The following is a 26,783-nucleotide window of genomic DNA, read 5'->3' as shown; positions in this document are numbered from 1 at the left end:
TAATTTACCAGAATTAGGGTATTAGGAGGGTCATATCATTTTATATAAATACATTTAAATAATAAATATAAATTATATATATATTCCTTTCCACTCCAGCTAACAGCAATTCATCCTTTCCACTCCAGCTAGCAACAATTCATATATATATATAATTCATTCCTTTACACTCCAGCTAGCAGCGATTCATCTATACTTTTGTCACTGACAGAAATAAATGTATTTGGAGGAGTAACGTAAAGAAAAAGTGGAGTTAAGAGAACGAGGAAATGGGAGATAGTATCTTTTAGAGCAACAAGGGAGGAGATAGGAAACGTGCAGTGGAGTTTAGCACCTGAAATAGAAGTGGGAAAATGTTCTCATGGGCACAGGAATTAATATTTGGGGAAAAAAGAGGAGGCAAAGAACACCCCTATTCTAGGGTTTAGGCATTGACTGTGATATATTTTTAGAGAATGGTCAAAAAAGAGAAACTCTGCCATCTTGGAACATGGTGGTGAGGAAAGGGGAAGTTCAGGGGAAAGGAAGATTTGCCGTGGACACATCCAATTAGTGTGGTCACAGTCCCCACCATGATGTGTGCCTAGTTTCAAGGAGTGTATCAGGCACGATCCAGAGGATTACTAGAAGCATGTCCAATCCCAGGGAGACAGAACCTACAGTGCACAGGCGTCAGGAAAAGGTAAAGGTAGTAGCTTAGGCTTCCTTCTCCATTCCAACTGCCCCAATCCTCAAATATGAGGTTTATTGCTAACGGACTCATTCTGAGTGTGTTCCACTTTTCAGACCCAGAGACTGGAGCTGCTGTTCTCTTTATCAAAGCAGAGGAGACCAAGCAGCAAATAAATAAACTCAACAGTGAGGTATGGAGCTTTCTTTTTCTTTGGTCATGCTGGAATGGTAAGAGCTATAAATCCTAGTTACCAGCAAAAGCGGTATAATAGAGTAATTACAGGCATGTGCTCTGGTGTCAGACCACCATGGATGAATTCCCGCTAAGCCTCATATGAGTTATGTGACCTTTCACAAGTTACTTACCCTCTCTCATGCTCTATTTCCCCATGTATAAGAAGAGGACAATAATTATGCCTGCCTTATGGCCCATGGTGAAATTGAGATAGTATAGGCAAATCATTTAGCATAAACACTAAATAAATGATAATTATACTAATTAGCATCATAAATGTATTGATACTTGATGTAACTGGTGCTTTTTCACTTTTTTCATGTAATTTTTAATGAGTTAAAGCAAGATAATTAATCCAAAGATGAATGCTATTTCTCAGAGTAATCAAATGGCCTGAAATGCTCTTCCTTTCCCTGACATATTTTTGCTGTGTAATTTTAAGCATTTTACCTCTCTGGATCTTATATCTATCCATGTAAAATCAGGTAATTTTTTAAACAACTTTATTAAAATATATTTTACATATCATAAAATTCACCCATTTCAAGTGTACAGTTCAATGATTTTTAGTAACTTTATTGAGTGGTTCAACTGTCACCATATCAGTTTTAGAACACTTTTATCACCTCCCTCCCCCGTACCCCCGCAGCCCCCTGACGAGACTTCTCGTTGCCATTTATGATTAATCCCTGTTCCCACATCCAGCCCTAGGTACCCACTTACCTACTTTTTGTCTCTTCTGGCCATTTCATATACATAGAGACGGTAATTTCTGAATCACTGTCCTAATTTGGGTGCCCTCCCAAAAAAATTTAATTAAAAAAAAAAACAGATTTGAGACAACAATTTGGGTGCAAATAGTTTATTTGGGAGGTGGTCCAGAAAGCAAGGAGTAGAGAACTAAGACAGATGAGAAAGGAAAGCACATAAATAAGGGTGTGCTGATGAGATAATTAACTCTGTAAGCAGTTGGGGCTCAATCCTGCTGGGGACATTCAAAACTGTTCCCCATAAGACAAGGAAAGGGAACTGAGGGTGGTTCCTGAGATGCTGACTCCCTAGCTCTTCATGCAGGCCTAGCTGCAGAGGAGACTCAAAATGTTCTTCAGACAGGAATATGCAGGAAGACCTGGACCTGTCTTTGATGACCTTCAGGGTTGGCCTAAGGAGAGGACAGGTGGACAGGCACAGACAGTCCCTTTCTAGGACTAAAGTTTTAGATTATCTGATGAGATCTTAGCAAAATGTAACCAGTTATTGACACTGATGAGATATGTGAAAAATGAAATCATATAATCATAATTAGTTTTTCTTAAACCTGTGTGTCTTCAGTTTAGTGAAGATTTACGAGTTACTACCATCTCTCCTTCTGCGCCCACTCTCTCTGGAAGTGTGATTGTTGCTAACAAGACTTAAGAGCTCCAGCGGGCAGACTAACAAGGTAGATAGGGATGGAAAACTAACCAGATTGAAACTCCTTAAATCACAAGGACTTGGCCGTATACTGGATTATCTAAATAACCTCTTGTTTAAAATCCACCAAACCAAACCAAACAAAACAAACTAAATACCTTGTTGGAGAAACTTCTATTGAATAATTTCTTTTCAAATATTGTTCTTGGCTAAAAGCACCCATTAATACTGTTTGAATTCTTTTCCCTCACATTTGAGATCATTTCATGGTTTTAAGAACTGACTGACCAATATTTTAGCTCAAAATACTGGAGTTAGTAATTATTCTGGGGAAAGAAATATATTTATATCTTCACCTTTTCGAATGTACATAATTTTCCCAAGTCACAGCTATAAATCCACACACTGTATGATTTTCCTTTGACAATGTGAGCTAGTGGTAGATACATTAAAACAGATAACCACTTGAAAAACAAAATATTTCCCCAGTGTGATTTGGTATTCATGATTGCTTTTCTAGTGAGATGACATAAATCTTTTTATCTTGCCATATATTGAAATAAAAAGGGCAAGTTAAAATACCAATGGTCCAATTATTCTTCCCTAAAGAATTAGTTTTTCCTTATAGGAAATACTGATTTCTTCATGGTTGAAGCTTAAGTAAAAAAATCTTATCCTTTACACATAATTTAATTTATACAGTCTTGACCCTTTGGTGCATTAAAACCCACTGACAGGCAGAATGAAAATACAAATTGGTTTCAAACTGTAAAATTATCTTCCTTCCAACCTCCTACTTGTTTTTTCCTCATATCTCCTATAATGTAGCAAAAAAAAAAAAAATCTATCTTTTAAAATCCAAGCCTAATTTTTCCATTTCACTTGTGTCCTACTGCTCACCCATGTGATCATTTGATTGCTTTATTCTTCATTTATTCTATTCCTTGTTAGTAGTAAACAGAGAAGAATTGATAATGAACATGGGATGTACTGCATAATAGTAACTCTTTAATAAAAAGGTCAATCCCGAGTATATGTGGGCCGTGTCAAGTATTGTATCCAGTTTGAGAACATGGCAACAACCTCATTCTGATATTTGCTTAAACATTTAAGATACAAAGAAATTGTTCATTGATGTGTAGATTTCATAATTAGCTGGCTAAATACAGAACAAAAATCAGAAAAGGAATAATGTTGGTAATAACCTACATTCACAGAACAGTGAAGAGAGTTTAAAAGATGTAGGGCAGCAGCTAATATTAGAACGCTTTTGAAAACATTGCCATTGCTTTACAGCAACAAAGAAAGAGTGCAATTCTAAGGAAATTGTTTAAAAATAACAACAAACTGTCACCGTGGGGGCCATGGACTGTGTAAGTCAAATGCCCCATTTCTGAAAAGGTCTGTAGGTAAGAGTTAGAATATTTCCTCATTTCTGAAATCTGGCTGGCCCAGAAAGTACTGTGGCGAAGCCGACAAGGGGAAGCTGCATGCTCCACCACAGCGGGCATAAGACATAAAACACACTAGTAGAGAAAGAGAACAAGCTTTGGAGAAAGAAAAATATTCAGATCTCTATTCATAAAATTAACTGTCTGATTTCAGCAAAGTGTTCACCTTCCCTAAGTTCAGATTTTTCTTCTCTCAAATGGTAATGATAAAATCTGCAATACAGGATTGTTGCAAAGACTTAACACCATATATAAAGCACCCAGCATGATGTCTTCTGTTAATAAGGGGTCAAATACTCATTTTCTCCTTATACAAGGTTATACCTCCGTTCAACAGAAGGCGACTCTCAACTTAGCACCCCCTGCTCCCTCCTGCCCAGTGCAGAGTAGTAGGAGAGAATTAGTTTCGGTGCTTATGGGGGAGAAAATGAAAATGAATGGATTTACGGGAAACATTTGATCATGAAAATGACTACTTTTTACCTGAAACTTCTCTTTTGTTATGAAAATACTCAATATAAAATTAGAATAGAAAATGATAGGGCAGGGGCGCCTGGTGGCTCAGTTGTTAAGTGTCTGCCTTTGGCTCAGGTCCTGATCCCAGGGTCCTGGGATTGAGCCTGTGTCACGTTGGCTCCTTGCCCAGCAGGAAGCCTGCTTCTCCCTCTCCCACTCCCCCTGCTTGTGTTCCCTCTCTCGCTATCTCTCTCCCTGTCAAATAAATAAATAAAATCTTTAAAAAAAAAAAAAGAAAATGATAGGGCAAAATGTTTATATTTTAGTGCATTTTAGCTAAATAGTTTGATGGGATAGGGTCACTGTATTAATGTAAAGAACACTTGCTCTGTAAGACTTAGAGATGTAAGGGCAAAGACACCCAGTATGTCACTTTAACAATGCTTAATCATTACCTGATATTATACTAAACATATAAATAGCAAAATGATTATGAAACTAGGCAGAAAAGAACCTGACAAGCTTACTGGAAACAAAATCATAGCCAAATATTCATTTCAAAATGAAAGAATGCAGGTGGCTTGTTAAATCATCCTTGTTCACCAAAGGGCATTTTGGCTGGAATGCTCTGATCGCCACTTTTTAGCATTTTATTTTGTATGTACACAAAGGAACCAGTTAATATTAGACCATTTTAATCCACCCCAAATCTTAACTATATTCAGAAGAATGAAATGTATATAACATTTCTAAACAAAAAATGGGCTTTGTAGAAACAACTTACATTGACTTTTTAAAGGGAGAAGCCTGTCTTTTCATACTATTTATTAACTCTCTTTTTTTAAACAACTTTTTTGAGATATAATTAACATATCATATAATTCATCCATTTAAGTGTATAATTTGGGGATGCCTGGGTGGCTCAGTCGGTTAAGCATCTGCCTCCAGCTCAGGTCATGATCCCAGGGTCCTGGGATGGAGTCCCGCATCGGGCTCCCCGCTCAGCGAGGAGTCTGCTTCTCCCTCTGCCTGCCTCTTCCCCTGCTCGTGCTCTCTCTCTCTCTCTGGCAAATAAATAAATAAAATCTCTATAAAAAACATTAAAAAAATAAAGTGTATAATTTGAAGGCTTTTAGTATGTTCATAGAGTTGTGCATTCATCACCATCATCAATTTTAAACCATCTTATTACCCCACAAAGAAACTCCATACCATACAGTAATCACCCATAATGCCTGAAGTTCCCCTACCCTCAGCCCTATGAATCTACATCCTCTGCCCATAGATTTGCCTCTTTTGAACATTTCATATAAATGGAATCACACGATATGGTCCTCTGTGACTGGCTTTTGCCACTTAGTATAATGTTTTCAAGGTTCACCCATGTTGTGGCATGGGAGTACTGTATTTGTTTTTATCCCCAAGTAATATCCCATTGTGTGGATATACCACTTCTTGCTTATTCATTCATCAGCTGATGGACGTTTATGTTGTTACAACTTTTTAGCTAATATAAATGATGTTGCTGTGAACATTCATAAGACAATCACACAAGATTTGTGTGGACATGTTCTAATTTCTCTTGGGCAATTAAGTGGAATTGCTGGGTCGTATGGTAACTCTATATTTAAACATTTGAGAAACTGCCAGACCACTTCCCAAGGCAGCAGTCGCACTTTACATTCAGTAGATGAAGGTTCCAGGCTCTTGACTTCCTTGCCAATGATTTTTTATTTGTTATAAGACTTTTTTATTTTAAGCATACTAGAGCGTATGAAGTGGTATTTCATTGTGGTTTTCACTTGCATTTCCTTGATAGCTAATAATATTGAGCATCTTCTCATGTGTTCATTCTTTGGAAAATTGTCTATTCGGATCCTTTACCCACTTTAACATTGGGTTGTCTCTTTGTTACTTAGTTGTAAGAATTCTGTATATATTCTAGATGCAAGGTATGATGTGCATTTTTCTTCTCCCGTTATTGAAGTTGCCTTTTTGTTTTCTAAACATTTTTCTTTGAAGCACAGATGTATTAATTTTGGTGATACCCAGTTTATCTATTTTTTCTTTTGTTCTTTGTGATTTTGAGGTCACATCTACGAATTTGTATCATGAGATCAGTGAAGTCTCCTTCAGTCAAAGAAATAGAATCACAGTAACGGAAGTTGCTCCTTACCTAAGAGTTGCTTTACTACTTTTCTAAATGGCTATGAAAATTTAGAGTTCTATTAATAATTCACACAGGGAAACCTACATGAATAATACCTTACGGTAGAGGGTAGTCCTCTGTCCTCTGAATTAGTGTTATTATTATATCTTCTTGTTGACAATTGGTTCAACCAAAATGCACTGACAGAATTGCCAGACCATTCCAAGATCTGACTGTACAATCTCTTTTCTTCCTCATCATGATCACATATGCATTCTTGACCATCAATTCTCAAAAGCAAAATAAAAAAAAGGCTGTACATTCACTTTTTGACATAGAAAAACAAAATCCATTTAACTGCTGACAAACCATTCTGCATTTTTCATTTTAAAACATAAGTATTATTGATTATAATGCTACATTTTGTGGACATAGCTTTCTAAACTGGAATATACCCAACTATTTAATGATTTGCAGGATGCTTTTTGCTTATTTTCAGTTCTTGAGCCTATATGCATAGGTAGATTTGTACCTCTCATGAGAGATTTACTGATAATACATACATACATACATACATACATACATACATACATACATACCCTAAAGAATAGTGAGGATCTCCCAAAAGAAAAAAAATATGCCACTCAAAATTTATCCTGTGAAGTGTGAATTTAACATGGATATAGGTTTTAGATATTAGCTATTTTTGTCCTCCTGGCCTGTAATTACTTATATATAGGCCTCTTCTTATTTTGAGTAGAGGGACTAAATGGACATATCAGTAAGAGTTCAAGGAAGACCAATGCCACATTCCAAATGGACAATTTGAGCAGGGTTGAATAAAAGGAGTATTTACAAAGAAGTTAGTGAGTGTAGGGAAACCACAAAGGATATCACTGTCCCTCCTACTGTGGGATAATAACAACAGAAGTTCACTACAACTCCTAGGTCTAAAGGTGTCAGAGTAGAGAGTGGTTACACAATACTGAGTCTGAGGAAGGTGGGTGGAGAAGGCCACCTGAAAGGAGCTGTGATCTTTTGTTGGGACCCTCTGTGACCTTCTGCCCACCTCAACCCTGCAGGGAAGCAGCCAGAGGAACATATACCCCGACCTCCCTCTCCTACCTCTCTTCGATCTGCTGATGTTCTACAATGGCCAAACCCAACCAGAAGCCAAAGAGCCAATGAGCCTGTTGATGGAGTTCATACATGTCAGCCTCCAAGGAGCAGAATTGGTTGGAAAGTGGATCTATTCTAGGAATAAAAATGGGAAATATTCAGTAAAATGAGTTACTGTATATTCAAGCAAGTACAGAAAATGTCAAATGAATTTTAAACAATTGGTTATTAATTACTTATTACTAGTAATTAGGCAGTTAGTGGTAGCTAGTTATTAATTGGCTACTAACTGATAGCTTCAGAATAACTGGTTATTTTTTAAAAAGATGGATATGGGTGTTTCTCCACCCCTCCATATTTCCTAAATAATTTGTAAGTTGAAATATTTTTTTAAAGATTTATTTATTTTAGAGAGAGAGAGAGCAAGTGAGAGAGTGCAGGCAGGGGGGAGGGGAAGACAGAGTTTTAAGCAGACTCCATGCTGAGCCCAGAGCCAGACGAGGGGCTTGACCATGAGACCCATGACTTCGAGACTACAACCTGAGCCAAAACCAAAAGTCTAGCGCCCAACCAACTGCACCACCCAGGAGCCCCATAAGTTGATAAATTTTTAAAAGAACATACTCCTCTGCCACTTTCCATTCATCAATAGGAAAATTAAGTTCAATAATTGATCCAATCCAGCAGCTACAGATAGTATTAGAATTTTTTTATAGAATCTTATGGTTGGAAGGGATTACAAGGAACTTTTTCTTTCTTATCTTCCCCTAATATATGAATTTCCCCCTTTTAAAAATGCGAACATCATACATCTTTCAAAAGGGCTCTGATTCTGTCTCCAATCTCCTATTAATTCTCTTGATTCTTCCATGATGAATGCCAATTCTTAAGTCCCTTCTCTGAGCTTTAACACCCGCTTTCTAACCTTGCCATTCAGTATTTGCTTTTATAAACTTTTATGTTATTTTCATTTGTACATTTCTCCCTTCCCCAAGACTCTTGTAAACTTTGATTATATCTCAAAAAAATTCTGTGAATTGCCTCAAAATTATTATTATTGTTATTGTTATTATTAATGTTGTTGTTAAAGTACTCAGACTTTACTGAAGTATAACAGAGAATGTTCTGTATCTCAAGTAAGTCAATGTTCAGTACTAGAAAATAATCATATATGAACTTGGAAAGGTTTGGGGATTTTTTCAGTCTTTTTTATTTTGTTTTATTTTATTTTATTTTATTATGTTACGTTAATCACCATACATCATTAGTTTTTGATGTAGTGTTCCATGATTCATTGTTTGCGTATAACACCCAGTGCTCCATTCAGTACGTGCCCTCTTTAATACCCATCACCAGGCTAACCCATCCCCCCACCTCCCTGCCCTCTAGAACGCTCAGTTTGTTTCTCAGAGTCCATAGTCTCTCATGGTCAGTCTTCTTTAGAGAACGATAAGACACCTAGATAAATGAGAACTAACACTTCCCATTTACTTGTGCCCAGTTAGAAATAAATGTCATAGATCAATACGAAATTAGTCAAACTTCCTTTTTATGCTTATATGACTATATGATAAGATAGAATTTGAAATAATCAATTTTTATAAATAATGGGTAAAAGAATTGTTCTGAAACAAATATTTAAGCAACCTCCTTTGATATTATTGTATTTTCATAATGTGGTAGAATCATAAAATCTGAAATTTGAGAGATATCACAGAGGCCACCAATTTTGGCTTATCTCCCAGTATGGGATTTTTATTTCTGAGGTGATTAGTAAGAAGTTATATTGCCTGAACATTTTCTGTAGTAAGGAGCTCACTGCCCCCAGAAAAAGCTACACCAGGAGTTCCCAAACCTAGTTGTGCTTTCAGATTCTCTAGAATTTTTTACATGATTATATATATTTTTATAAATTAATATATAAAATATATTTAATATTAATAAATATTTTTAAAATAACTATTCCTTTGGCCAAGCATAGACTAAATGAATCTCAGAACCTCTAGAGTTGGCACTGAGTATCTGTACTTTTAAAAATTGTCCAGGGGCACCTGGGTGGCTCAGTCACTTAAGCGTCTGCTTTCAGCTCAGGTCAAGATCTCAGGGTCCTGGGATCGAGCCCTACGTCATTGGGCTCCCCACCCAGCAGGGAGTCTGCTTCTCCCTCTCTCTGCTTGTTCTCTCTCTGTGTGTCTCTCAAATAAATAAATAAAATCTTTAAAAAAAATAAAAATAAAAATAAAAATTCTCCATATGTAGGGTGCCTGGGTGGCTTCATTGGTTAAGCTTCTGACTCTTGATTTCGGCTCAGGTCGTGATCTTTGGGTCCTTGGAGCCCTGTGCTGGGCTCGTGCTCAGCAGGGAGTCTGCTTGAGAATTCTCTCTCTCCCTCACGCTCCTCCCCCGAGTCATGCTCTCTCTCTCTCCCCATCCCTCCCTCTCTCTTTCTAAAATAAATTAAAAAATACTAAAAAAAATCCCCATTGCTTCTGATGACAGCCAATCTCATTCCTCAATTAGTTTAGCTATTAGAAACCTATTCTCTATATTTAGCTCATGTAACTCTCTGTAAAGCCTTTTATTAATATTTTCTACTTCTATACCTCTTGAGTTGCATAGAAAAAGCTACATAAATGGTTGTTTTTAATGAAAATATTTTAAATTTTGAAGGTAGCTAATATCTCTCTTCCTCCCCACTCTGTGGTCTATTTTCCTCTTCTCTAAATGCTCTCTCTTCCTTGAAACTTTACTCATATGACATGAAATACAGACCCTTAATCATCACGATTAACTTCCTTTGCCACTGCCCCCTTCTCTTGTCCCAATTTCTTAAAGACAACCACAAATGATCTCAGTGTCCTACAGATGACATTTCCAGAACAGACATTATTGTTTATCTTGTTTTATTTTTTTTTAAGATTTTATTTATTTATTTGAGAGAGAGTGAGATAGAGAGAGCATGAGGGGGGTAGGGTCAGAAGGAGAAGCAGACTCCCTGCTGAGCAGGAGCCTGATGCAGGACTTGATCCTAGGACTCCAGGATCATGACCTGAGCCGAAGGCAGTTGCTTAACCAACTGAGCCACCCAGGCGCCCCTGTTCATCTTGTTTTAGTTTATGAAAGCACCTGAGGGTCTTGTATTTGTTCTCTCTGTTCAGAAAGCTCTTCCCCAATATCTGCATGGACAGCTCTCTTCCCTCTTTCAAGCCTATGTTCAAATGTCAACTTCTCAGTGAGGTCTTCCTTGCAATCTTTTAAAATAGAAGTCCCCTCTCCCCAAATTTACTTCCAAATTTGTCTTCCCTCATAGCCTATCAAACTTCTCTTATGGTACATAGTTAATTTATCTACTTTTTCATTGTCTTTATCCCCCCATTAGAATGTCAGTTCTATGAGGACAAGAATCTTTATCTGCCTTTTTCTTCGCTATGATTGGCATACAGTAGACACACATTTATGGTGATGAATGTATAAAAAATGCTGAATTATGCATTATATCTATTTTAACCATCAGGCATTAGAACATTGAATAGAAGAGAAAAATGAAATTCCAGTTTTGAGTTTGAAGAGACACTAGAAATCCCATCATGTGAGATGCTTCTATCACAGATGAGTAAATTGAGGCCCAGAGATAATCACATATGCAGCAAGAGGTATAGAAAGGCCTAAAAACAAGACCTGAATCCCAGTTCAGTGGGTTTTCTTTTTATTGGGTCAGCTTTCACAGAAGGCCATCCTTGGTGTGCACTGAAAAGATTTCCTTCTGAAATATTAGATACCCTTGTTAAGACTTGAGTCTTTGGTTCCTTAAATTACCCATATATACTTAAATGTAATATTTGATTTAATCATGGACAGATAACTTTAAGATATGATAACTTTAGAAAGGACTTTTCAAAAAAAGCCTGATAAAATATATGTTTATTCAATGGGAGATATACATTTTTCACATATGTTTTCCTGTATATGTTTCCCATTGATGACTATTCCACATGTTAGCATTTTCAAATCCAGAAAAAGAAAGAAAGAAAAGAAAAGGAGTACATTTTAAAGCAAATTAAATGATAGGTGGGGAGGAGTCCACTGGTAATATGCTGATTTTTTTAAAATGTATTTTTAAATCAAATATGGTAACTGGTAACAAAACACTGTTATTACACCCTTATACTGACTTCAGTTGATGGTCTGAAAGCCCACTCTCTAAACTGAATCCCCTCAGCCTTGGAGATAAAGGAGTTCTATTCAAATAGCATTTATTAAAGAGTTTGATAGGGAAATTTGTTTTTGTTTAAAACTGTATTATCAAAAAAGCTTGAATTGGGTAAGGTGTCTGCTAGTGGTTAAAAAAAAACTTTTTCTAGACCTCTGAACAGGCTTTAGGTACCATGGTTTCATGATGCTTTATACTAGACCTTGCTGAACCAGACTTTCTCACTGGGGTGTTCATTGCTCAGTTGCTGTGAAAGTAAAAGAAGAGCCTTTGCATTCATTCAAATAGGAATCTACTCTTTTGGGTTTTGTTTGTTTGTTTGTTTTGGACACTGATTTGCAGTAGTTAAAAATCAGTCATTGAAGTTTATAACAACCAGAGATAAAGGAGAAACAATTAATGAAAATCAGTTTTATTTTTCAGTAAAATATTTTGGGGATTTTTAAAGGAATTTCATGATCTTATAAGGGTCGTGCAAGGGAAAAATCTAGACTGTTGTTAGACTTTTAGACAGCAACATTTTATGCAAGAGAATGCATAACATACAAAATATACAAAATGTAAAGAAAATGTAAACTAAGGATTTTATATCCAGCAGAAATGACCATCATGTACCAAACTATTAACATGAAAAAACTCAAGGAATATTGTTCCCATATACATTTCCTGAGGATGTTCTCGAGAACAAGATTCAGAAAACCAAGATAATTTGAAAGACGTTGTCATAGGACAGGTTCATCAGCATTAAATATGTACTTATTTATAGTATGAAGTCTAAATGAAAGTTAAAGAAGAGAAAGTATTAAGTTGTCAAAGGTCATATGCTCTGACAATGTAAATATGGATGAACCATTGAAAGGAGAGTGGGGAGAGAATTAGAATAAAATATGCCTCACCCCAAGTTTTTAAATTGTTTTCAGTAATCATAATTTATAATGGTAATACTGGTATTGATATACTGCAACTGTTGTATGTATAATGGGGGATAAAGCAAATGAGTCATTATGGGATATCCTAATTCTATCATCTTCTATACCTCAATAACCAGAATTCACAGTGTAAAGGAGTTACAAATGTAATATATAAAATGTTAAAACCCTGTAATCCTGAGATAGACTTAGCAATACTAATATGAATCTATCATGTAGTATCATGTACATGCATACATTTCCAAGCTCTTTCAACAGAAAAGGAGTATAAACAATGACCAGCCCAATAACAGCGAGTATCTCTATGTATGAGTTATGGTCTCAGATATAATTTCCCAATAAAAGAAACCAGAGTCTCTTTAAATAGCTGTTTCCACTTCTGAGGACATGAAATACAAATAAGTCTAGGACACCTTAGTGTACAAGACAACAAGAAAACCATCAAACACTACTAGGATGGTGTCAAAAGAGCTCAGGAGCCAATATAAAGTCTCCCACTCACCAAAGATGGGATAATTTTGGTAAGGATAACAAATACAGTGGGTTGGGACATCTGCATGGCTCAGTCGGTTAAGCGTCTGCCTTCGGCTCAGGTCATGTTCCCAGGGTCCTGGGAGTGAGTCCTGCATCAGGCTCCTTCTCAGCAGGGAGTCTACTTCTCCCTTTGCCTGCCACTCTCCCTGCTTGTATTCTCTCTCTCTCTCTCTCTCTCTGGCAAATAAATAAATTTTTTTAAAAAATACAATGGGTTAGGGGCGCCTGGGTGGCTCAGATGGTTAAGCGTCTGCCTTCGGCTCAGGTCATGATCCCGGGGTCCTGGGATCGAGCCCCACATTGGGCTCCTGGCTCAGCCGGGAGTCTGCTTCTCCCTCTCCCTCTGCCTCTCCCACTGCTCATGCTCTCTCTCTCTCTCTCTGTATCTCTGTGTCTCAAATGAATAAATAAAATCTTTAAAAAAAATACAATGGGTTAAAACACATAAAATAGATAACAAATGTCCCAAAATGACAGCATAATAAGCTTATGAATTTCCCTCTTCCTACAGACACACTGAATGTACATCTATACACCGAATAATTCCCTCTGAGAGAAACATAAAAACAAGAAATAATTTTAAAAAGCTGAATGACTCTGATATATCAGGTGAATGAGAAAATCCCCACATGGAGACAGATAGGGAAGGCTGGGACACATAAACCATAAACACCACCCCAGATAAAGTGCCATGCAATCAAGAGAGAACCCCTAACTCCCAGCATTGTAGAGTTTGGACTTAGTGCCCCCAACTAGGGCCCTCAAAACACTTAGCTCTGAAAGCCAAAGGGGCTTATGTTCACAAGTCCTACAGGATTATAGCAAACAAAAGTAATTTTTAAATGTGTGTAAAAACATATCAGATAAAGGGCTAGAGTCCAAAATCTATAAAGAACTTATCAAACTCAACACCCAAAGAACAAATCATATAATTAAGAAATGAGCAGAAGAGGGCGCCTGGGTGGCTCAGTTGGTTAAGCGACTGCCTTCGGCTCAGGTCATGATCCTGGAGTCCTGGGATCGAGTCCCGCATCGGGCTCCCTGCTCAGCGGGGAGTCTGCTTCTCCCTCTGACCCTCCTCCCTCTCGTGCTCTCTGTCTCTCATTCTCTCTCGCAAATAAATAAATAAAATCTTTAAAAAAAAAAAGAAAGAAATGAGCAGAAGACATGAACAGACACTTCACCAAAGAAGACATAAATGGCCAACAGACACATGAAAAAATGCTCCACATCACTCAGCATCAGGGAAATACAAATCAAAACCTCAATGAGATACTATCTCACACCAGTCAGAATGGTTAAAATTAACAAGTCAGAAAACAACAGATGTTGACGAGGATGCAGAGAAAAGTGAACCCTCTTACACTGCTGGTGGGAATGCAAACTGATATAGCCACTCTGGAAAACAGTATGGAGGTTCCTCAAAAAGTTAAAAATAGAGCTACCCAATGACCCAGGAATTGCACCACTAGGTATTTACCCCAAAGATACAAATGTAGTGATCTGAAGGGGCACCTGTACCCCAATGTTTATAGCAGCAATGTCCACAACAGCCAAACTATGGAAAGAGCCCAGATGTCCATCGACAGATGAATGGATAAGGAAGAAATGGTATATATATACAATGGAATACTACTCAGCCATCAAAAAAAAAAAATGAAATCTTGCCATTTGCAACACCATGGATGGAACTAGAGGGTATTATGCTAAGCAAAATAAGTCAACCAGAAAAAGACAATTATCATATGATCTCACTCATATATGGAATTTAAGAAACAAAACAGGATCACAGGGGAAGGGAGGGAAAAATAAAACAAGACAGAATCAGAGAGAGAGACAAACCATAAGAGACTCTTAATCATAGGAAACCACCTGAGAGTTGCTGGAGGGGAGCAGAGTCGGGGGATGGACATTAAGGAGGGCACATGACATAATGAGCACTGGGTATTATATAAAACTGATGAATCACTGAACTCTGCATCTGAAATTAATAATACACTAAATGTCGATTAATTGAATTTAAATTTTAAAAAGAAAAAAAAATGGGTGTAAGAACATCTCTAAGGTTGTATATCCAGGTTCAGCAGAGAGGGAGCTTGCAAAAATGCCCATCTCCTAGATTCTCCCTGGAAGAGATATGACTGCATACTTTCCCAGCTGGTACCTGAGGGTCCAGGTCCTAATCCACCTGCACCTAGGTGCTCTCTATGATCCTCCACTTTGGGACTCTGACAGATCTTGGGACACCCTCAACTTCTGGGAGCCACCAAGAACAAAGACAACAACTTCAACCATCACGAAGACCTTAAACCCTCAAGATTCCACCAAAATCTGTTAGAACTAATAAATGAATTCAGTAAATTTGCAGGATACAAAGTCAATATACAAAAGTCAGTTGTATTTCTATACACTAATAATGAACTATCAGAAAGAGAAATTAAGAAAAACAATCCCATTTACAGTAGCATCAGAAAGAAGAAAATACTTAGGAATAAATTAAAATTTAACCAAGGAGGTACAAGACTTGTACACCAATAATGACAAAATATTGTTGAAAGAAATTAAAGAAGATCTAAACAAATCAAAAACTCCAACTACAGACTTGCCAAAGGAATTGAGGAAAGCTGTTTAGACTAAATTCTCAGCTCTTACTGAAAGACCAGTACATGAGGAGTTAACCAAAGGGACTAGATCCATAATAGGAACTCATGATCTGACCCCTTGGAGTACAAGCTAGCAGCATTGGCATCAACTGGGAGCTTGTTAGAAATGCAGAACCCCACCCCACACCTACTGAATCTGAATATACGTGGTGTCAAGATCCCCAGGTGATTCCTCTATACTTTGTCTTGATAAGCGCTGTCTATACAGTTGGTATTCTGAGATGAGACAGACTTTTGTTTGGTGTTCACTAATCGCAGTGAGGATCACTTAGCCAAACAGCAATTTGGATAGTGATCAAACTTTGTCACAGGAAGTAGGAAAATAGATGAGGAAAGCAATCAAAGGGTTGATAAATAATGGATTACAATAATACAGCTAAAGTAATACAGTTGTGTCCAAAGGCCTGAGTTTGCAAAAATTCAATGAAACCATTGGAGTAACCACTTTCAAGACTTGTAATTCTTCTCTTATTATAATTTAAGAGGCATCAGATGCACCTGCAAAAGTAAAGCCCTTGGTACTATTCCTGTGTGACCTCGGATAAGCCATTTCACCTCCCAACATTCTAGCCTCTCCAGCTGTAGAACAAGATTTACAACTTTCGTTAGTAATGGGATTGAGATTCTCATTTGGATGAAATTTATGCAAGTGCCGGGTATGAATATTATTTTAGCTGACAGATAAAAAGATTGTCATTTGTTTTTGAATGTGTTGTGAAGCAAAAGACACAAGGATGAAATTATGCCGATCGTTCTTTTTGTTTTGCCTGCTTATGGACTTTGATTGAACTTGTCTGAATCCCATGATAAATACGCAATATAACAAAAGATTAAATGAAAGACCATTTAATTACCTGAATCAGAGCTCGTAAAAATGTATATGTGTTCATGGCAGGGGGGAGAGGATTGGTGTAATTAGTACCCGGAATTTAGGAAAATTGTGTCTAGCAGGAAAATGTGTACATGTTTGGCAAAAATTGAGTGACAGGTCAAGAACTCTTCAAGCTAAGAAGATTATATCAACGGATGCATTCCCCATCTGCTCACTGAATGCACAAAAATGGAAATGGCATTTTTTTCTATCAGTTGAAGTTCCAGTTATACTCAGAGGCCATGAATCATACCATGCCAATAGCCAAGATTGAAAAATGTAAAACATGAATAATAGAAGGCAAAAGTTAGCTACTTTCGATGTGAAATAAAAGGTATTGTCAAAGACACATTCTGGTCTTCCTTATGAAACTCACACTCCTGTTCCCAAAAGGCACAATCCAAAGACACACCAGAACAGCAAATCTGTGTTTACACCAAAAGACACACAATCTAACTGTAAAAACTGACAGTGCACAGTCTTATTGGACAATAGGGCACCAGCACCACAGATGGATTTTTTCAACTATGTAATTACACAATGGTTTTTAAATTTCCCATTTGAAGTGATGGGGGTGTCCATGAGACACTGAGATCATATAAAACATTCTTACCTGCTAGAGGTATAGTGATACTTACTTCTGTGTCTTGCAGTGCTATTTATGGGAGATTGGTGAAAGTTATTTAAGTTGAAATGAAAATACCAGAAACTCATATTAAGAAATTAACCATGCAACTTATTATTCATTAAATTACTCATGTATCAACAAAGATTTATAAATGGCAGGATTTATGCTGGGACTAGCGTTATTATAAAGAACAATAAAGACAGTCATACCTGCCCCCATCAAACCCCACAGTGGTCCTTATTCAATTGTTATCAACACCAAGCTGCACATTGTTGTATTTTGGCTCACACATCCTTTATAGAGATTTCTCAATCCATCTGACTGCAATCACTCAAACCTTAGAATGGAAATACGGAATCTTAATCAACATTTTTCAAAGGCTCTGGTTATTGCTATTACTATTTGTTACTGCAAAGATCTACACAAGGTGACGCTAAAACTTGGAGACTGTTTCTTCCAAATTAATTATGTAAAAGTGTTAACAGCATGGTTTGTCTCTCCATGCCGAGGCTGAAGAGGAGTTATATAGATAACTGGCTTTTATTTGGGGGGGGCGCTAAATGTTTCCTGGGCCAGTATTCCCTACCATGAAGAAGTTTCCAACTAAGCTGTTGCATTATCAAATGCAGATACTGGGATCCTGACAAAGTATCAGTAGTATGGGGACCAAATTTTAACATCCATTATATTATTTAATCCTCACAACAAAGCATCTGTGGACATATGATTGAGAGGAGGGTGAGAAGTAACATCACACCAGTGGAGCAAATCAAACATAAGAGAAGAAAACCAGGATACTCTGGAAATGTAGGCAACAATGACTAATTCTAAGCCAACAGAAGTTCTGAGCAAACCTGCAGATAGCCAAAATAGAAGAATTGTGGCAATTAGTGAGTTCCTTCTTAGAGGTATGGAAAGACTACTGTGTAGATTATCATGGATAACTGACCAGTCTGTTGTTGCATGGGTGTTTCTATTCATGACAGAAGGTGCTGCTCAACAAGACCAAATGCACTGCCCCCAAACCTGCTAAACACCTAATGATTTGTGTGGTAAAATACACGTTACTGGGAGAACAGCGGAGGGAAGAATCTTTAGATGCTCCAAAGTTTTGGATAGAAAACTGAACCACTTGGAAGCACAGATGGTGTTTTCAACACTTCTTTCTAGCAGTTGGAACTTTGGAAGGGATAGAGAAATCTTGGATGTGAAGAAATGGCTCTGCAGATGGTGATGGTGAACTGGTTTGGCCAACAGTTTTAAATCCCAGACTGATGGGTTCTTATTCACAGAAAAATTGGGAGAAGGAAGAGGAAGGAGAGGGAAAAAATGGATAAAGGAAATATAACTTAATACACACAGAAGAGAAAATGTGTATTAAGTTATGGTTTATTTATCTATTTTATCTTTATAAGTAGAAATAATCAGAAGGCCACATCTAAAATAGCCAGTGAGGGTAGCAACCAGGGATGCAAAAAGGTTTACCAAATTTCAACTGATAAAACAACTCTGAATAACTTAGTTAAGTTTGTCCCTTGGCACTCAGAACATAGTCATGAAATATGGGAGTCAGTAAATAGACGACACTAAAAAATGTGATGGGGGAGCATCTGGGTGGCTTAGTTGGTTAAGTGTCTTACTCTTGATCTCAGCTCAGGTCTTGATCTTAGGGTCAAAAAAAAGAAAGAAAGAAAAGAAAAGAAAAAAATGAGATGGGGCTTGTGAAGGGTTTTGTAATACCCACTCAAAAAGAGGTTGTATCTTCTGAGTAGCAGAAGACATTTAAAGAATATGATCAGGTGTTGAGGTAAGTGGGAAAACTTTGGTTCATTTGATCTGAATGATTTTTTTGTTTGTTTTTACTGACCTATTTCTGTAGTACCCTGATTTTAAGTTGTATTTTGAAGGCATATCTCCTTAAATGGGTGAAGTTTTGTTCACAAAGTAGCCCCAACAACCTTTTTTAGCAAATGCACATCTTCTTAGCATGCTATAAAAAATGCATTAAGCCTCACCCTCCTTGGAAAGTAGAGACTGCATTCTTTGCTTTCCACATTTGATTAAAAATAAGGTCTTCCCTGTTTTAGAATGAATTCTGTTAGCAAGCCCATCAGAAAGCAGTAAGCAAAAGCGCAGAACTTTCTGTGGCAGTATGTTGTCACCTTCGGTGTCACCAGTAGATGCCATCTTTCCTTGTGACAGTTGCCTTTGTCCTTGTGAAGGGAGAGATCCCTTACCCAACAGGGATTAATTCTCTCATGTAATTTTAATAAGGTGCAGGGGTGTGTCCCGATACAGTGACAGAATTCTTCCCTGATATATATTGATCATTACCCTTCAGAGCTAAAGAAAGCTCTATTTCCTTGGATTCTTTGCAGCTTTTAGTTCAAGCTGATATAGTGATTTTGTTTTCTGGAAATATTAATGCTTGTTTACGTTCCGGCAGCCGGTCAAGACTCTGGATTCCCATTCAAAGTTCATAAACTCCAAGTTGGACAAATGCACGGTAAAAGTTTGATGTCAAGGATGTGGCCATCAAATGGTATTTCACCTGTGGAAAAATACCTGTTTACTTTGAAGTCTAGAAACAATAGTTCATCAGAAATATGTATGTTGACATATTGTCTGGCTCCAAATTCCTCTTGCTGTTTTTGTTGTTTTATTTGTATAATTTGATATGAGGAGATTTTGCTGTGCTTAATTGGTTTCTGACTTAGAGATGATGGTATTTACTTACTTGATGTTGAATTAACATTTCAGATAGATTTTACACACGAAGCTACCTTTTTGTGTCATCTGGACCCTTCACAAATTCTGAACACGTTAGCAAAAATCTCTCAACTCAAGCAATAGCTCCTTTCCCATGTGATAATATACTATAACAGAAAGAGCACCAAACTTAGAAGGCCTGAATTCTAGGCCAAAGACTGTCCTTCATGAAATAAGGAACCTTAAAAATGTCATTTAACCTCTGGGCCTTAGTGTCCGCATTTTACAGGTGGGGAAATAATAGCCAGGGATACATTATCTTAGCACTGTTTATAGATCCAACAGAGAAAAAGGTACTTGAAAGCATATTGTATTATAAATTTACTCAAAGATTTATTGAATAACATAATTGTTGGTGTGCCTAAAATGCAAATGGTTCTTCAAAGACTGGGTTTTTATTCAATCCTAATAAAAGACCTATTGAAAGCATTTTACTGGGAGTTAATGTACCCCTGGTCAGTTTGATACAGGAATGAAGCTTAGACAGTCCACAGAAATGGGTGGTCAATATATCCCTTCAAATATATCATTTAGTGTCAGCCTTCTCTTCTGAAATTTTGATAGAAGAGCTTATCAATTCAAGATGGAGCCCATGGGTATATGTCTGCAGTGCCAAGATTCCGATCTTGATTTAAATGTGAGCCATGCACTTTAAAATTGAGGCTTGGCAGGGACGCCTGGGTGGTTCAGTTGGTTAAGTATCTGCCTTCCTCTCAGGTCATGATCCCAGGGTCCTGGGATCAAGTCCTGCATCAGGATCCTTGCTCAGCAGGGAGCCTGCTTCTCACTCTGCCTGCTACTCCCCCTGCTTGTACTCTCTGTGACAAATAAATAAATAAAATCTTAAAAAAAAAAAATTGAGGCTTGGCAGGTCACGAAATTAGACAACCTGCAGTGAAAATTTCAAAACACATAGCATCTTTCTCAGATTCATTGTTTTGCTTCTTCAATATGAGGCTCGGAGGTATCTTTTTATCGCCAGAAGTTTCAGATCTGCTGAAAAGCCCAGACAAGCGTTCGATTGAGTCCCTCGAGTTCCATGCTAGCAGAAAGGCAGAAATACTTTTGGCCTGGCAATTTCAAGACAGGTGTTACCAGTTGGTTGCCTGACCCATGGAAAAACCTCCTTCTGGCCTTTTTTAAATGCCTGATTCAAGTGGCACTACCTCCTGATGGGCCTGCCAGGGAGAATTAGTTTCAGAACGCACTCGCAGGAAGTGGAATGAATTAAGCTGCTGGAGGAATTAGGAATGGATACGTCAATGTTGAAAAAAGTTTGCCCCAAACAGCAATCTTGGATCTGGCATCACTAAAGTGGAACTGCCTTTTGTTTTAGTTTTTTGAGGATAGTCAACAGGTTCAGCTGCTTATATTGGAGTTTTTCGATTCATGATAGTAAACTCAAGTCATAGAAGGTCCTTTATAAAATACAGTCTTGCAGCAGTTGAAGGCAAAGTATTACAACATTGTGTTAGTGTTACAAATCTCACCAAAGTTTAGGAGATACATGTTTGTATCCTGCTTTCTGAAATACAGGGTTTCCTCACTCTGAAGAATGTAAACACTCCAGAAAAGCTAGATTCAATCTTCTGGTGGTCTTCCATGGTTAAAAAAAAGTGATGTGGTTGGTAAGAAAACAAATCCTCTGGCAAATTTTATTATTGGTTTTAAGTGTAAAAGGAACAATGAAGACTCTTCAGGGGTTCTTAGGTGTTTGAGAGTTGTGTCTACTTGGAAAATCTCACAAAAACTAAATGACTTACATAGAAAAGTGAATAAAGCACATACCACACAATCTGGGTTATAATCCCACAAGGTTCCAGGTTCACTGATCAACTGCAACACCCCCAGGCTCTCCACTATGCTGATCTGCACCTACCTGCCTAGCAGGTTTCTCTTATTTTGCTATTTTCCCTCCTTCTGCGAACTCCCTTCCTCGCAAACCTGGTGTGGGTTCTCGCTTACCACCTTCATCACCACTGAAGGCCAGTTTGCCCCTGAGCCTACAATAAGCATGGATCTTGGCCAGAAATGACAAAAGTGAGAGCTATCATTTACTATCTACTCTGGACAGATGGTGTGCTGAGTGCTTTACATACAACACCCACCACTCCATACTGGCTTTTGAGGTGTCCAGGATGATTTGTGTGCACCACTGTGTAACCCACTAACTCAGGGGAAGTAAAAGATACTGCCTGTATTTAAGAGATACATGAGATAATTGACCCCTGTCTCTTGATTTTGTTTAAGACCGCCAGAGTTACTGATTAAGAATGCCAGACTATGAATGTCTCTCTAGGTTCCCTCAGAATAAGGATGGCTTTATATCAGGTGCCAACTTCTCCATTCACCCCTTGGATTTGGCTGGAGTTGGACACGGAGCAGCCTTTCAGACCTTGCTGAGAAATCTCGTTTCTCTGCCTCACTGCTCTGAAATCAGTGCCATGCACCTCTGACTATTGTCTTCTGCTTTGCTTTATCCCCACAGGTAACGACATTGACTCAGGAGGTCTCTCAGTTAGGTAAAGACATGAGGAATGTGATGCGACTTCTAGAAAACGTTCTGTCGCCCCAGCAGCCGCCGCAGTTCTGCTCCCTGCACACCACATCTGTGTGTCCCTCCAGGGATAGCTTACAGACCAGGATGACCTGGAGTACGCACCAACCTTGCCTACACTTGCAAGCAGGTGGAGCTGCTTATACTCAAGCACAACTCTGTCATGGTAATGTCACCTCAGACATTTGGAATGTGGATCCCTCCTCTGTGGGGAGCAGCCCCCAGCGAACTGGAGCTCACAAGCAAAATCCAGCAGACAGTGAACTTTATCATTCTCCAAACCTTGATTATTCACCTGCCCACTACCAGGTTGTCCAGGAAGGTCATCTGCAATTTTTAAGGTGCATCTCTCCACATTCAGATTCTACACTGACACCTCTGCAGTCCATTTCCGCGACTCTCTCATCCTCTGTCTGCTCCTCCTCGGAAACGTCATTGCACCTGGTTCTCCCAAGCAGATCAGAGGAGGGCAGCCTCAGCCAAGGAGCCACGAGTTCCTTCAGTTTGGAAAACCTGCCAGGATCTTGGGACAGGGAAGGAGCGGCATCGATGTCTATGGAACCTTTGGAGAACTTTCCACTGGAAATTGTCACAAGCACAGCGGAAATGAAAGATAATAAAGCCATAAACTTATGATATTCACGCACGTGCAGCGGCTGCCAGTTTCAAACCCACCACTGCATGACAGCTTCCGTTTGCCTTTTTTGCCTCGGGCAGGTGTGAAGAGGGGGCAGAGCTGGGAGTCCAGCAGGCGAGTGCGTGAGGGGCCAGCCAAAGGCAGAACCACATCCGTACTGTAGCAAACACTTGCTAGATCCTTAGAAACACAGCAGAAACAGTTCCCTATACAGGTATTCACTTACTGGTCTGTTTGACAGACTTTTTAGAAGTCCAAAGACCCTGAGGGTCTGAGCAGCTAGAAGTCCCAGACAAAGAATTTGTGGATTCGTTTTGTCCTAGGTGACTTTTGTGAAGTGCAGCAAAGGTTTTTCCTGAGTGCCTGTTGGTCATTGCTGAACAATATCCACAGCACTGTTGGCCTCGGGAGTGCACAGCTCCTGCTGATCTATTTTTCTTTTTGTGAAGGCAAAGGGACAATTATCACTGCATGTCATCTCCTAGACAATCAAATAGAGCTGATGGCCAGTGGTTAGCTCTTGCACGTTATTTGCCATGTAAATGAACATGTCTTTATTTATCAAAAAAAAAAAAAGAGAGGCTATTTTTATATCCTTGGTATGAAATATGTATTTAAACTATTTAAAATATTTATAAAGAAATGAATGTTTTCTTTTCATTTTGGTAAAAAAGAAAAAGCTTGCCGTTTTAACAAGAAATGCACTACTGTTATGTCTAGTAGATCAAAAGTTATTTATTATTAAGAGGATGTAGTTTCAAAAGGAATCCCCCTTTTATCTGCATGCAGTTTGCAACAAATGTATCCTCACGCTTCTGGATTACAAAAGAACAGTGAGGTCATATTTTATTAATGAAATAAAAATATGGACGGAGTATCAAATATGTGGGCTCTGGCATGGTGGTAGGGAGGGCTCCACCCAGTTAGGCTCTGCTGATTCACGCCAACGACCTGAATGAAGGCTGCCCCCACTAGCAGCGTAATGTCTACCATAAATGTCTCTCCTCCAGGCATCACACTTTGTTGTTCAGGAGCCCAAAATTGGTCTGTGGGATATGAGAGCACAACTACTTTAAGCCATTTTGACCTCAAAATGAGGGAGAGAACCTTGGCTGTATCCTTCCCCTGTGCTATTCTTGCAGAAGAGGTTGTAGACCAGTGCAAATTCCAAAATGGAGCCAAGACTTCTGAGCAGTGACATGTGAGATTCAGGCCAGCTTACACTGGATCAGCATTTTCATTTTTTTCCATAAATCTCCCAATAATGCTGTAAGTTATGCGGAGCAGGTGTTTTCATTCTCATTTTGCAAAGAGATAAAAAGTCCCAGAGATTACACAACTTGGATGCTGGAGATGGTCTAGAACCTATAATGTCCCCTGCATCTCAGCCAACATGCAAATTCAGATGCTGGCTTGGTAATGATTTAAACACCTTCACTCAACTTTTATTTGATGTTTAAGAACATTTAGGGCCCAATCATCCCAGACATTCTTAGAAAACATCGCATTTACATTCTGGTGTCCCCCTGTTCTTAGTTTGCATCAGAAAGAATAAACTGAGAATTGTACCATTAAAAACATATAAACAAACCAAAACCTCTGATGTGTGAATCTTGTACCCTAAAAGTGGCTAAAGCAGCAGAAAGAAATCTGTAAGAAAAAAGGAAACAGTACCTATTTATCAGGCAAGTTACTCAAGGCAATGCATTCTACTTCTCCACCTCCAAAATTCACTCTCTCCTTACCTAAGTGAATGGGAAAACTGAGGCAAAGGCAACTTTCCAGATTTAGTATATTTATGTTTGTATTCATTCTCCCTTTTGCTCATCCTGACCTATATAATCATTTTTAGTATCATTCAAAGAGGACTAATTGGTGTTAGTGTGTGAATATTCTGGCAAGCTAGCACTACTATTACTGACTGACATTCTGTTTTTTGAGTAGTGACTATGTACCAACAGATGTTTAGAAATTAACATATGTTATATTTCCTCATATAATTGTCAAACAATGCTAAAAGTGACTTACTATTATCCCCATTTTGTAAATGAATAATTGGGCCATGGACTTTGTTTTAAATTGCCCAGTCACATTGTTTTAAATGATAAATCCAATATACCCATGGCCACTCTAAGTACCCTTCCCTTCATGTCCAAATCCATTCTTGTTGTCTTTTAAAACTTTACTAGTAATTACTTCCTTTTGAAATATGTGAATAGAATAAAATAAAATATTTGGGTTTTGTTTTTTTTTTTTAAGGAAGCATACATATGGGAAAAATTAGTTAAACTGTGAGGATTTGAGGAAGCTCCAGTGAAATGCCTGGAAACATGCCCATATTTTTCCAGCCAGTGCCCCCTTCTCTGTATCTACTCCTAACAGCTGACTGTAGTTGGCTTAAAAATCAGATGCCTGCCCTCAGAGATCTGCAGCTGGACAAAAATGAATGAGCACCCGCAACAAAGGAGGGCTCCCATTGATTTCTTGGAGGAGGGCACCTGCCTCATCTGAATCAGTCCTAACCTGCTCCTTATTCACCTTTTCCCTCATCATCATTATTCTGCTCAACAGAACTCCCCCATATCCTGGGCAGCTCAGAATGACATGTTTTGCTTTTTTTGTTTATGTGTGTTATGATATTATTCCAGGAAATGAGAATTCCCAAGTTTTTCTAGATATTTGATTTTCTAAACATTATTGCAATATAAGTAGCAGAAGAAGCCCTTCTCTTCTCATCAGGGATGCATGTTTAGATCTCTACATTTTCCTCACCTACACACTCTGCTGAAGAAGCAAAACAAGGATCCAGAGGAAAGAAAAGCACTTATTTTCTTGGTCAAGTATATTTTCTTAAAAACAATGTTGGGGACTAAAGTCTTCTGTGTAGCTCTAATTAAGAGAACCAGACAGACAGATTAACAGGACGTTATTTTAATTCAACATAAGAAATTTCTGGTGATAAAAGCCACTTATAAATGGAGTTTATTGCCTGGAGAGGTGGTAAAATCACTAACAAAGGGTCCTTTCAGAGGTTGCATAACTATGCAACAGGAATACTGTTTTCCAGAAGAGCTCTGTATGGGGTGTGAGGTTAGCAGCATTCATGCATCAGAATCACATGGGGTACTTGTTTAAACTTTAGATCTGGCTTCAACCAAGTGCCTTTGGGTGGGGCCTGGAAATCTCCCACTTAGTAAACTCCCTGGGTGACTTATATACACTAAATATTGGGAAATATTGGTCTGGAATCTATAGTAGTACAAGACTGAGTCCTAGCTAATGTATACATAGGTGGACTAGCATCTGCATTCTGTTAAAGATAGGCCTGAGTCTATGATCATATAAGAGACACCTGTTCAGCCCCTATATCAGTAGTTTCAAACTTTCACTCAAATGACGTATTTCCAGGGGATCTTAATAAAATAGAGACTTTAGAGACCTGATCCCTAAGATATGGGCTGGGTCCCAAGTGATTCTGATATAGATGTTC

General features: G+C 38.2%; 1 protein-coding gene across 1 annotated transcript in view; it reads left to right on the top strand.

Annotated features, from left to right (window-relative positions):
• Positions 1-23,292, top strand: part of KCNH8 (potassium voltage-gated channel subfamily H member 8) — a 379,220-nt gene extending 355,928 nt beyond the window's left edge. The window contains exons 15-16 of the mRNA XM_034993931.1: positions 787-863; positions 22,588-23,292. Of these exons, the coding sequence (XP_034849822.1) occupies positions 787-863; positions 22,588-23,292 (782 nt within the window). The remainder of the gene's footprint in view (positions 1-786; positions 864-22,587) is intronic.
• The last annotated feature ends 3,491 nt before the right edge of the window (positions 23,293-26,783 follow it).

Source organism: Mirounga leonina, unplaced genomic scaffold (genome assembly GCF_011800145.1).
Source record: "Mirounga leonina isolate KUSES-001 unplaced genomic scaffold, KU_Mleo_1.0 Mir_115, whole genome shotgun sequence".
In the NCBI taxonomy this organism is placed as follows: domain Eukaryota; kingdom Metazoa; phylum Chordata; class Mammalia; order Carnivora; family Phocidae; genus Mirounga; species Mirounga leonina.
The sequence above is the reverse complement of the archived record's forward strand: the minus strand, read 5'-3'. Positions and strand labels throughout refer to the sequence as shown.